The 13,962-nt window shown below is 47.4% G+C and overlaps 1 protein-coding gene across 2 annotated transcripts in view; it reads right to left on the reverse strand.

The window, feature by feature from the left end:
- CPNE2 (copine 2) overlaps positions 1 to 13,962 on the reverse strand; it is a 299,466-nt gene that overhangs the window by 197,833 nt on the left and 87,671 nt on the right. For both annotated transcript variants that reach the window (XM_019505886.1, XM_019505885.1), the window contains exon 2: positions 7,189 to 7,382. In XM_019505886.1, coding sequence (XP_019361431.1) covers positions 7,189 to 7,356 — 168 coding nt within the window. In that variant the 5' untranslated portion in view covers positions 7,357 to 7,382. The remainder of the gene's footprint in view (positions 1 to 7,188; positions 7,383 to 13,962) is intronic.

A 13,962-nucleotide genomic window follows, 5' to 3' on the forward strand; every position in this document is an offset into this window, starting at 1 on the left:
CAGCAGACACACCAACTGCTGGAGCTTCCTCAGTCTGACAAAGGGTTTTCAACCCAAAATCTGGCATCCCAGGCAACTAAGCTGAGCTCGCCTGGAGCCTCACAACTCCACTGCAACCAGCAAGCCTCAGGCCTATCAAAGATGTGACAGGTCTGGGCTTTCCCCAACCAGAACTGTGTGCATACATGTCATGGCTGAAGGCTATGGTGCCTTCTACCTGCCTTTCACCAGGGGGATTCTCAGGCCTGGCACTTCCTTGGGCTGCTGCACCACCAGCAGTCCCACCAGGCCTCCCAACCCTGGCAGAGTGCAGTTTTAGTGGTCATGCCCAGGACCTGAGGCCTCCTCCTTCCCCATAGCCCCAGTTCATACCTCCAAGTTTGTCCTGGCATGGAAGCTCAGCAGAGACATGTTCTTCCCCTGCTGGCTGGTGATGCAGTGAGTGTCCCCTCCAGCTATGAGAGTGGGGCATAAAATGTTTTTTAAGAAAATGAAAAAAGGAAATAGGTATGGACAGAGTGAGGAGGGTGGCATTCACTGCATCTGCACCTGGAGCTTGGGGAACCACAGTAGTGGGAGGCTCACTTTGAGGAACACCAGCTGCTCCACCAAACCAGGATCCAAACAGGTATGGTGCGGTGTCACTACATCCCCACCAATGCTGAACACACTTTCACTTAGAACACTGGCTGGTGGACAGGACAGGTGTTCCTGGGCAACTGAGGCCAGATCTGGCAACATCTGGCTGCAGCTTGCCCAGTAGGCCAAGGGGTCACCCAGCAGTGGCTCCACGTCCTTGGTGAGATAGGCAACCACCAAGGCTTGAGTACTACCTGCATGATGGTGGGGTCTCGTGCCCCTGGACCCCATCATAGAAGCTATGCCCTTGGCCCACATTGGCAGCGTTTGTGGTGGAGGAAGAGACTGGCTGGTGGATTGTGTGCTAGCACGGGACAGTGGATCCCCCTCTTCCATGTCTCCCCACCTCCATCACTCTGCTTCCCTGACTCTTTTCACCAGTACCTCCATCCACTGATCCAGGCTTTGGCTGACCTTCATCCTTGGGTCACACATGGCAGCCAGCATATGGAACGTACTGGACCACAACAGATCAAGCCATTTCCTGATGCCCTCCTTCAGCTGCTTCACCAGTGCCTGCAAATCTGGTGACAGCGGCTTTCCCCAGCCAGGAATACTGATCCCCTGGAAGCTTTCCATTTGGCTCTGAAGTTCCCTCACTATAGGGATTACCTGGCTAAAGAAGGCCTCACCAGCGCTGAGGGTCTCAATCACCTTGAGGAAGGGCTTGAGGACCACCAAGATATGGGAGATAGTATCCCACTCAGCTCTGTTAAGGGGGCCACTGATCCCAACCTCCCCGAGGTTGCTCCACCAGCCTCTCGAGCATCAGGTATGTGGAGTTCCACTGAGTCTCCACATTCTGCATGATTTTGTGCTGTGGGATGTTCAGCTCTGCCCATTTGTCCTGCAGCATCTTGCCCCCCTGAATGCTGCAGTGCAAGTAGCCTGCCACCTTCCTGCATTTGGATATGAGCTTCTGGTGGTACTGGCACCATCACTGGCAGTCCTGTCCACCTCCAAGGCTTCCCTGACAATGAGATGGAACTTGTGTGCCACACAATGGATGCCAACAAAGTTGGCGTCACGGACTGCCTTGACCATATTGGTCCCATTGTCGGTGACCTTGAAGCTGCAGGTGAGCTCGCTCTGCCCAACGAGCCACCTCTACAGCAAGTGGTTCATTGCCCCCATGATCTTGCATGGTATGTTACTGTGTGGGACTTATCCATCACCTCAGCTTGAAAGGCAGCCCGCTGATGGCCTGTCTTTCAAGTGTGGGACAGGTAGGCGTGATCTCCACCCCAGCTGCTCCAGATGTCTGAGGTGAAGTGTGAGGCCACCTGTGGATCTGCCTTGCGCAGCTTCTCCCTCAAGTACTCCCTGCATGCCTCATACTGGGAGGGCACCACCGTCCTGATGATGGTGGTGCATGCAGGCACTTGGTGTGATGCAGCCACGAGCACCATGAGCTGCCTGAACCCTGGTCGCTTAACTGAGGAGAAGGGCTGGCCATCAACAGCAAGCATTCCCCCAATGCTCTGGGCAATTTCACTCACTCTTGCAATGCGTCCCACTTTCTGTCCATCTTTCCCCCACTGTTCTAGGGTGGCCTGCCTCTGCTGTGGGGGGGAGGGGGCTTTGGAACGAGAGGGGAACTTCGTTTTGGGTATGCTCCCACTGGTGCCAGGCTGAGGAGAAGTAAGGGCAAGGTGGTAGTGCCTGCGGAGATGCATTAGCATCGCCATGGTGCTTATGTGTTTTGTTCCTTTGCCCCAGCTGGTTTTGGCTCGGCAGTGCAGGCAGATAGCGTATGTGGGATCATCTGCCACCTCAGAATGATCCCAGACCACACTACCTGCTCGCTTCTGGGGTGCGGGTGTATGTGTGGATGCTGCACTTTCCGCCTCCTCAGCAGAGGCACAGCGACAGGAGGAGCAGACTCAGCTGAGCTGCTTGCCTCCACAACCTTTACCTCAACCTCCTATGAAGTGCCTTCTGGGGAAGGAGACCTGGCTCTAGGGGAAATTTGAGGGGTATGGAGCACAAACTCAGATGAATCCCCCTCCTTCCCCAGAATTTCCCTTGCTAGGGCACTCAGATCCAACTGCAGCTCCAGGTCCTCCTCTGGCACTGGAAGGCTCAGCATGGGAAGTGAAATGGGGGTGTTGGAGATGGTGCTGGTACTGCTGCTTGTTGTCCTGGTGGTAGTGGTAGGGGGGGAGGTTATGGCTGGTGCTCTTGGAGGAGATGCAGACTCAGGCACAGGCAGTGGCACTGGCACTATTCCCCTCTCCTTGCTGCTTCTGGAAGCCTCCTCCTTGCTAGTTATAGGAAACAGGCTGCATCTCAGTTTGCAGTGGGGTGGGGAAACTTACACCTCTCCCTCTACCCACTCTTTTCTCCTCTCTGAAGGCTTGCCAGATGCCTTTCCACTGTGCTTCATGGTATGTTTCATATATTTTTATAACAACATCTCCCTTCTTATATAAATTCTGTAATGTAATATGCCATAAGGTATATATGTATAGAAATAAAATATAAATGCATATCCCTTTCTATATAAATTCTATAGTGTAATATCCAATATAATTATAAAATTGATAAGAATAAATCAATGAATATAATAATAAAATAAAAGGGTCTAGAAGAAACAAAAGGTATTGTGGAATCCCACTTGCAAGGCTAGCAAGTAGGAAATCATTCCAATCAATAGTAGCAGTAGCCTTTGTTGTCTAACGCTCCTGAGCTGCTGGAAGATAACTCAGTAACTGTCAGGCCCCAAGGGAGAAAGCAGGGAAGTTCAAACAATGCTGCCTTTTATGCTGTTTTTCCATCCCTCTCCCAGAGCACTGGGATTGGAAGGGACCTCAGGGAAGGATCACAGTCACTGGCCAGCTACACAGTCAATATAACAGCAGTCCTTCACCCCCACACACACCTTCTGTTTCCCTGCAGGTAAGCCCAGCTTGAGCTTCGAAACATTCAAAACATTTCGACTGCCATCCTTTTGTTTTGAAGCTGTTTTGAAGCCCTTCATTTTGTTTCGATTTTACTCTTTTGAGCTTGAAATGAATTGAAACAGCATTGAAATGAAACAGCCAGCGAAATTTCGCACAGCCCTAATGTTGAGTGCACATAAACCAAGTTGAAAATTGCTGAAACTGGTTTGAGATAAACCTGGTCGAATGTAGTATCAGACTTAACTGATTTGGGTCAAGCCAGTTTATGCAATGTCTGTCCCAGACCTCTTGCTGGTTTGAGATAAACCAGACACCCCCAGTATCCTGGCATGCTCTCTGGGCTGGGCAGGGCTCTCTGCTCCATGGCCCCTCCCATCTGCTCCCTGGCTGGAGCTCCAGCAGAGACTGACAGGCACAGCAGGATCTTTCTGGCTTCTCCAGGCCAGCTGGTAAGGTGTTTAAGAAGAGTTTGAAGTAATGGAGAGAGGCTATTGTTTTGCTGATTGGGTGATAAACACTGTTATCAGCCCCCTGCTGGCTTGCTCGCCTGTCAGTTTGCTGCAGAAAGTATAAAGAAGCAGGGAGGGAGATTGAAAAGCTCCATATCATCAACAGATGAATGCATTTCATCCCCTGCTCTCTTTGCCTCAGAGTGCTAGCAGGAGGCTGGGGGCTGGCAACACTCCTGCCCCTTGAGCAGCCAGCAGGGAAAAGCCTGGGATGGTGCAGGCAGACCTTCCTAATCAAAGCATCCTGCCAGGGCCTAGCCATGCCCCCCATCTCAGCATTATACAAGGGAAGGAAGGGCTGCTCTAGTGCCCCCCAGCTTCTTGCCTGAGCCACTGCAGACATGTGCCTGAATTTCTGGAATGAAAAGGGAACGTCTATCCATCTTGAAATTGGTTCCAGCTTTGCACGTTAAACTAAACTGCAAAGATTGAATCAATTCAGGCTCAGGTTTTTTGAATGTCTGTCCCTAGCCCAGGGGTGTGGCAAAGGAGCAAAGTGAAAGCAGTGCTCTTCTTGAACTAGTGAAGAGAAAACCTGCAGCTAACACTGATTTTTCACTTCAGAGCAATGATAGTGTGTTTGCCTTTGAGGAATCATAGTTGCTCATGGACTGATTGGTTACCAGAAAACAGCCCAAGAGCTGCTAATATCTGGGCACAACTACAGGCCAGGCCAACTTGTTTTTCTCCAGAATAGGTTAACATCCAAAGAAACAATCTTGTGGTTCTTCCCACCTGCGTTTCATATTAGTGGCTCCCTTTCTGATTGGTCTGAAATCAAACAAGTTGCATGGCCTTTTGGGACCAGAATAAGCCTGAAAACATCCACAGCTGTCTGCACAACCTCGACTTCCTGACCATGTTATACTGTTGGACCTTCCCCACCCAGAAAGCAGCCTCTTTGGCAGCCAAATTTATGTTATAGAGCTCCACAGCATCCAGAACAGAGGAGATGAACTTTCACTTTCAGATTTCACTCCACTTTTCTGTACCCTTCAAGTTCTGGCCCCAGAAATAGCCAGTTTTCAATTAGCATCTTCCTGAGGCTGTTGATTTTGATAAGATCATGTGACATGACAACCTCTGGGGCTTATGGACCTTATGTATTTAGGTACAGTTTCTGCTCAGTGCCTCTTCCAATTAAGTGCAGCAAATGAAGCATTTGCTTCTCATCAAAAAGCGATCTGGCAAGCAAGGGCAACACCCAGGAACAGTTCAAAGGCTCAATCAGTCTTACCAGATGGCCTGTATTCCACACAGCACAGAACTGAACTTAAATCTCTTGAACTCATCCTGTTCACAGCAATTCTCTCCTTTCTATTGCTCAATAACCTCACCTTTGTCCCAACCCAAGGCTCTAACATTCATTGTGTCCCTTGCAAAGCTTATTGATCTCAGCATACTTTGGCTGAGGCCCTAGGTGTTCAAACACAATAACCATCCCCATAATTCCCCCTGACCAGTACAATACAATTGTCCCTATTACACCAGACCAAACCTGCATTGTAAATTAACATAGACTGAAGAATGTCATACTTAGCTGTGCTCACCCCTCAACCCCACCCCCATAAGAAAACCCTTAGAATTGCATTCCTTTGTGATACAGGATCTTAGCTGGATTTGAAACATCCCACTAAACAAGCATTTCAGTGCATCTGGACCTGACCCGAGTCATAACAGCATTGCACCAAACCTCTACATCAGTGCTTCCCAAACTTTTCCTCAGCATGATCCCATTTATGGCCCCATTTCCTCAGCAGGACCCCTCAACTCCCAACCCATAGCCCCCCCACTCCCATGACCGCATCCACTAATCTTGCAACCCCATATGGGATTGTGACCCACAGTTTGGGAACCTCTATTCTACATACTGCATGCTTCACATCAGATGCAATTTAGGCAATGTAAACATTAAGGAGTGATTTTAAGCCCACACTTGACAGAGGTTGATATTTTGAGCACTATAATAATAGCTCTTAAGTTTTGTCATAATGCTGTACACTTCAGAACAGCAAGCAAAACAGTTAAGTCAGAGATGAATGGCAGCAAAACCAGATGCAACACAGTTAGAACATCTACATCTACACAGGCAGGTTAGAGAAGATCATTTATCAAAGGAGCATTTATCTTCATTAGTGGAAAGTAGTGCCATAAGGGGCCAAGAAACTCAGGAGCATGACTTACTCTACAAGATAAATAACTGCTTTGTCCAACTATGAGGGAAAAAGTCAGAAGAGCTCATTTGCTGTACGGGGAAAAGCTGAGCTGTAGATGTGACAGATCTCTGTGTGTTTAACACGGAGAGACCTTTCCCAGGCACAACATAATCTGTCATTATACCTAATATACAGGCTTTCGGGCAAACTTGGGAACACTCAGTTTCCAGTACAATCTGGAGATAAACCCACTTCACCAATCAGTTCTCCTGAAGATAAAATATTGATCAAACCCAAAAAGGCATCCACATATGCTACAGTATCAGAGAGGGATAGGCAATCTGAAAACTGTTGGCAGAATGGAGTCTCTTTATATCTGTGAATGTCTGTTTTTCAACTGTGAAACACACCTCCTGTCTCCTATCCTGAATGTTTGTTAACTCAGGCCCTGATCCTGCAGGTACTTAAGTGCAGGAATAATAGGCACTTATACACGTGCTGGATGCCTGCTCAGATGCATGCTAATTAGAATGCTCCAGCAGCCTCTGCATCATGTGTATTTAGCATCCCCGTACTTCAAAATGGCAGTTATTTTGAAGCGCTGGACAATGAATACATGAGATGCTGTGGGCCCTTTAATTAAAACAGCTCTCAGAGCTGTTCTAATTAAAGCATTCTCCACCCCCCTCCCCTGGCAACACATATAAAGATGTCCAATGTTACTTGTGCAGGTAACCCCATTAGCTGCAACAGCACTATTCACATGAGTAGGATTATACACGCCCTCAAGCATTTGCAAGATAGGGGCACGGCTATTACTACATTATGATCATTGCCTAGTAAAATGGGGCTGTAGCCCCAAATGGGTCTCACTGGCATTACTATAGTGTGAATAATAACTAAGTAACACCCAGATGCAAAACACTAGCCCGACACAAACCAATTTCATGAATTGGAAAGTATTAAGTCTTTGGTACTCACCTCTACCCATTTTCCATTGATTTCCATGAATAAGACACAGAATGGGTCAGATTTGGAAGTCACATCTCGGTCCAGAAGGTTTTGGCCACACACAGATAATTCAACTTTGCAAACACAGTACTGGGTCCCAACAGGCCCCACTGGAGTGGGGCTTACTGTGTACGCCATGGACTCTGGCAGCAACTCCAGACAATCTGCAGGATAAGAGGGAATGGAGGAAAGCATTAATCATTGCAGAAAGTCAAACAATGCAATGATTGTGGGATAAACTGCACTGGCTGAGGCTACAACAGCAAAACTCCCAAAATGAAGCACCTGATGACATCCAGGGTTCAATCCCCTTGCACTAGCTCTGCCCTGAAAAAAAAACTGGCTTCTAGATCTGTTCTGTACCAAGACTTCTGTTTTAACTGAGTTTTCTACTCCTGTTTGTAGTGTTCGTGGGCCAGCTCTGGGGAACAAGAAAGAGATGCATAATATTAGAATGCATGCTAGTCTAGCAGATTACATTCCAGCTGTTGGCCCTTATATAACATAAAATGAGAAGATTGAAACTGAAAACAAGAAAAATCTAGCAGTGACAGTGATACGTTGTTCAACCACTACCTACAACAAACAGTGGATTCTCCATCACTTGGAATCAGTTTCACAATTTTGGAAGGTGTGGCGGGGCACTGTTGGTGTCTGTCACTTTAAGGGCTGAGCCAAACAGCCAGCAGGTGTTTGATTACAGCGGCCATTTTAGATCTCTGGCCTCCTATATAAAGAGAGCAGCCTGCTGCTAGCAGGCCAGGCAGAAATATTGCCAGGCTGCATGCAACATCCTGGAGGTATGGTCAGGAGCTTAAGGGGATGGTTTGGAGGCTCCTGGTCCTTGGCGTGACCTAAAACTGCACCCTGCTGGGAGTGGGTGGCCCAGTGGGGCTCCCAGTGGTGTGGGAGCCTCCAGGAAGTTCCAGGCCAGTTACCACCCCAGTGAAAGGCACGTCAGGGCACCTTAATAGCCCCAGCTCCTACAACTGGGTGGGATACCCCATAGTAGGGGCAAGAATGCGGACCCAGGTTAGGGAGTGGGCTACAGGCTCAGAAGCCTGACTTGAAACACTCTCGACTGGTCAATGTTGAGGCCAGGACTAGAAGGGTCAAAAGGGCCAGGGGTCCACTGCAAGGGACACCCAGAGCTGAGGGCCTGGGGTTCTGACTGGCCTTGGAGGTGAGGCCAGGGCCTGTGTGGCCAAAGGTCCCAGGGGGCCCATGCCCAAGAAAGGGAAGAGTTCAGGGAGCTAGGCAGCCCAGAATGCGGGCGGAGTAGGCTGTCTGATTGGAGGGATCCAGTTGGGGTCCAAATTGAAGGATTCTGGGGCCTAGTGTGGGGCCAGTGATATTAAGAACTGTGAATGCCATCTGCAAGGCTTGGGCTGGGTGTAGGGAAGGAATGGAGCTGCAGATAGTGTTCTGTGGCATCGGGGCAAAAATGGGCAGCCTCCTGCCTAATTAACAACATAATTATGTATCATCAAGGCATTGCAGGAGAGGAGGTGGGCAGTTGGCCCAGAAACAGATGGGCAGGCCAATGGCAGACAGGCTCTGAGAGACCCCCTGTACAGAGGGCTATGTAAAGGAACAGGCTGTAGTCTAGCAACAGTTTCTTTGGCTCAGTGCTTATACAGAGCACTGAGGAATTCCACTGTAGGAATTACTGGGTGAAATGGTCTTGTGTTTTACAGGAGACTGGACTACTTAAATCACATTGTCCTTTGGGGCTTTAAAAATCTCTAGATAATAAAAATATTGTGATTATAAGAGTGAAAATTAAATAGCCTGCTCCAAGGCTATATAAACTCTAGAGCAGGGGCAGACAACCCCCAGCCCGCATGCCAGAGCGTGGCATGCAAAGGCATTTTACTTGGCTTGCATGCCTTGGGGCAGAGGGTGGGGAAGTGGCCAGGGTTGCACTGCCACAAGAATCAGGTCCCTCACAGCTCCTCTGCTACCTGTCCATGGCATGCCAACATCTTACAAGCGGAGGCTGTGGGTGTTTTTGGCACTCCGTGCAAAAATGTTGCTGACCCCGCTCTAGAGGTCCGTGGTTGCTCTCACAATTCCTCCATTTGTCTATCAAGGGGCTAAGTACCTATCTTCCCCATTGATAGCAATTCATAGTAAAAAGTCCTGAGGTCTGGCTCAATATTGTCCCTTTATCTTCATGGTTGGCCATGAGATTGAATGCCATAGGAATGTTCTTCTAAGAGATACTTAGTTGGGCTGTATTCTGTGATCCTAAGCACCCACCTTCCCCACAAAAGCTGCTGGGATTTTACTTCATGTTCTATATTTGGTTCTTCACAAACCTCCTGAAGTTCCTTCTTCGGTCTCAACACATCATTTTCCACGACTGGCCCCTAGAAGTTGGCTCAATATTTTATTTGCAAAAATACTTTATTGAGAAGGAAAAAGAACAAGTGCCAAGGCCTCATATATCCATATAAATCCATAGGCTTGATAATGATGTTGTATAACAGAAGCTCTCAGTCATTCTTTGGGCTAAAAATTCTCTACTAAGTGAAATAACAGGTTTAATGTTCTCTCTCTGCCTTAAATTTCCTCCTCCATCTGGTTGTTGTTAGTCCTAAGTGCTCCAAGGTATCTGTACTCCTTAATTTATTGCTATGTATGGTCACTGACTGCTACAAAGCATCTGTCATTGACCAATACCAGAAAGGAGAGTGTGCCAATAATAAAGCAAAGAAGAAAGGAAGAGGGCAATTCCAAGAAGATCCTCATGAACAGAGATAAGGCTGTTGGACTGGGATTATTCGAGTTGTGCTCCAATACTATGCGGCAGCAAAATGGGTAGTAGCCACTTAAAGCATGTATGTTGAACACTTAATAGCCGAGTCAGAACAGGGTGGTTCAATCACACGCTACAAATGCCCCACGGTACATCTCGCCTCACCACTTAAATTGGACCCATATGCAGAGCATCAGGTCAGGTTCTAATATTTAATAGAATAAGTAAATTAGTCATTACCGATATATACCAACCAAGGAATTTGCTACTGAGACTGGAGACGTCCCACCACCACAGGCAAGGAGCTGACACCACAGGCAGAGCAGGCTGAAAAGCTATTAAAGCCACATGTCACTTCACATGTCTGACAAAGGAACGCTGTTGGGTCAGATTTAGGCCTGAACTGAAGCTGTGTAGGAACAAAACTTAAGGCCAACAAAAGACTTCCTAGTGTTTTTCACAATACAACTGAATGCATTTCTCACATAAAACACTTCCCCACAGCTTTCAGACTTTAGATAATGCAGAACAGTGCTAATGAACTAAAGCTGGGGACATTAGCAGTGTTGAAGCTTCCAGATAGGGGAGAGTGTTCTGCATTAGCTATAAGCTTAAAGTGACACCAGCATAACCTACTGCTGAAAAGGTGTTTTACATCAATAGAACTGTTCTTCTATGGGATGAGGGCCTTATCTATGCTGGTATGAGGCACCTACACATCAGTAAACCTGCATTTCCACTCTAACTCTGTCATTGTAACTATTTGGTTAGTGTGACTGGCCCCTGCTCATCTTACCGGGGCACCATAGCCCAGGTGGCCACAGTTAAGACAGCTGGCACCCCATGGCTAGACAGCACACCCCTGGTTGGCATTGAGCCCAGGGGTCTTCGTGCATAAAACAGGCCCAAATGCCGAGGCAGGGGGCGGAATACATCCAAAGACAGGAAATGGAGCCAGACATTCTCTTTACTACTAGAAGAGGCCCATTGCTTCCCCTGATGGCCAGTGTGCCTGGGGAAGCAGCACATGTGTGTCCTGTGGCAGAGGTGGCTGGGGAAAACCAGGAAGCACTCCTGATGGCTGGGTGGAGGCCCACTACATTCCCTGGGGCCAAAAGACCCAGGCAAACCCAGAAGGGCTCCTTCACGCCCAGAGCCCAGAGGACCAGAATGGATGTTGGCTTGCCTGATGCAAGTGACAAGCAGCTGAACACAGATGCAAGCCCACTTGCCACCAGAGACCAAGGACCACACAGGAACCTGCAGGTCAGGTGGGGCTGGGAGAAGGCAGCCCAGTGGGCCCTGTGGGCACCAGATGAGGGAGAACCCTGGCAGGGAGCACCACAGACACTGCACACCCCACTAGTGAGTCTGCAAGCCCAGAGCATGCCAACAGGGGACTGGTGGAGTGGCAGACCCCATACCAGCATGGTGTGGAGTGCCACAGAGCAGTGGCACTCCTGGCCCAGCAGCCAGATGGGAAGAACCTATGACAAAAAGCCAGCTCACCAGGAAGACAATGGAGCCCAAAATCAGGGAAACTGAATGGAGCACAGGGCACCCAATCCCCTATGCTCAGAGTTGAGCTACTTGGTGTGGGGGCAACGTTGCCCTGCCCACCTCCCAGTCCAACCTATTTAAGTTTTTCTGTTGTGTTGGGATTTTTTGGAAGCTATAGAACAGCAGTAAGAACACTGCAGTATCCCTTCTCGTTGGGCCCCAGCATAGGAGAAGAAGCCCCATTAACATGCCAAGGAACTGCCTGGATCCATCATAAGACCCAAAAGGAAAGGGGTAGGGTATAGAGGAGGAGTAGCCCCACAGAAGACGTGCCAAGAGAGCCACCACTGGGCCACTAAAGCAACCACTGAGCACTACCTCCAGAGGTATACCAGTGAACAACATGTCATGGTGTGTGAATAGGCTCAGGTGCAATGTGGCCTAAGGCAACAGGGCATGCCCATTGGTCCACACAATGAATGTGAACCTGTCACAGTTAAATAAAACTTCTAAGTGATTTTGAAGCCTAAACCCATTTTGGAAAAAACCCACACAACTGGAGCGTTTGGATGCCCTGCACATTAAAGGTGATGGATGTTCAGAAAGGTGAACACCAATCCTTCAAAAAAAAAAACAAAAAACAAACCAGCCTCTGATACAGCACCCAAAAATGTCTTACAATTTTAAAAATCATGGCTGAATTCTCATTGATAGATAATGGGAGTTAGGAACCAAAGGTAGCTTTTCAAATTGCTCACTCAACCAGCATTTCTGAGATGCTGAAAGACTGGAAAAAATATTTTTGCAAGAAAATATTTCAAAAATAGATTGGGAAGGGAATGACTGAAACTGACTGGAATATTTTAATTACTTTCTTTGGTCAGTTTGATCAAGCTGAAAGAAATGCTGTAAATGATTTTAAATGTTTTTTCCATTTTAATATTGTAAAGAATGGTGGTAAATGCAAACAAGGAATCTCCATTATTTACAAAAAAAACCCTAATTAAAAAAAAGAAAAACAAAGGAAATCCTCTGGAAGCTGCTTTTGCCACCTCATTGTATTCAATGGCAAAGTCTGTTTGCTTTTTTAATTTAGGAAAACATAGTAGCTTTACAAGTTACAAACAAACCTACTCATCTTTTCATACCAACAAAAAAAAAAAAAAGAACAGCTTTGGGCCTGGTTTACTCAGTGTCTGTAATGCTATTATTAACTACTTCTCTCTGTAGTGCTATTGTATCAGTTGGTAGTGTGATTTTAACTTATGTGGTCTAAATGCATCTACACAAGGATTATAGCTGTATTACAGTGATAGTGGTATGATATGCTGGTAGAGCCAATTTCCTTTCCCATACAGGAATATGCACTTTTATATCAATGATACAAGTGCAACCATATTAGGTGACCTGCATTGCTATACTAGTCTACGAGGAGCAGTACAACTTCTGAACATGGGGAAGCTGCACAAAATTGCTCTGTGTAGGTACAAAACTGATAAAGCACCAGCATTACTAGGGCTAAGAAGGTTGATTGAGCCTTCATGCCCATTTGGTCTTTAGCATCTCTTTTGGGACTGGCAACACAAGCTTTGATTTATGCCCAAAGTAATACTGTTTTTGATGCTGAGACCTGCCTGGAAAAAATAAACAGAGACCGACATCTTATTTTATATATGCCAACAAACATCTGAGTACATAATCGTGGGTCAACCCTGAGCCAGGCTGGATTTGAACTAACTTCCTAAAGATAGGAAATTCCAGAGGCAATGACTCAGATCCCTATGTCTTATGTCCTCCATGTTGTGACAGAGGACACCAGTCATTTCAGGGATTTCCTCATGATTAAAGGGGATTATTTTAAGGCCTTTAAAATGGCAGTTCTAAGAGTCTGGCGGAACCCAAGCCCCTTCCTTTATATGCCTTACCCTGCCCTGAAGTTTAAGCATTTGTCTACCCTTTGTCCTGAAGCAGAGGGCGTCCTGGGGCGTGATGGTCTCCATCTCTCCTCCAAAGGTAAGAGTTTGTTTTCTTACAGGCTAGTTGACCTCCTCCAGTGGGCTTTAAACTAAGTTCATCAGGGGATGGGGATCCATAAGAGCAAGAGAAAACTCAACCAGGTGTAGGACCTGCCCAGGCAAGAGCTCAAGTATATACCAAGGGACCAGTCGTCTCTCAGGAAGGGGGGGTGCCCAGGGCTCCCACAGAGGGATTAAGGTGTCTCTTCAGTAATGCAAAAAGCATGGGGAACAAGCAGGAGGAGCTTGCTTTCCTGCTTGCAAGTAGTAAAATCGACCTGGTTGGCCTAGTGGAGACATGGTAGGATGAAACTTTTGACTGGGCAGTAGACATAGAGGGCTATAGGTTGTTTAGAAGAGATAGGAATGGGAAAAAGGTGGTGGGGTTGCGCTCTATGTTAGGGAACAGTATACCAGTTCTACCTTCCAAATGGGACCAGAGGAAGGCTTAACTGAGACCCTGTGGGT

This window comes from Gavialis gangeticus, unplaced genomic scaffold (genome assembly GCF_001723915.1).
Source record: "Gavialis gangeticus isolate Ggan-Ray unplaced genomic scaffold, GavGan_comp1, whole genome shotgun sequence".
NCBI classification, from domain to species: Eukaryota; Metazoa; Chordata; order Crocodylia; family Gavialidae; genus Gavialis; species Gavialis gangeticus.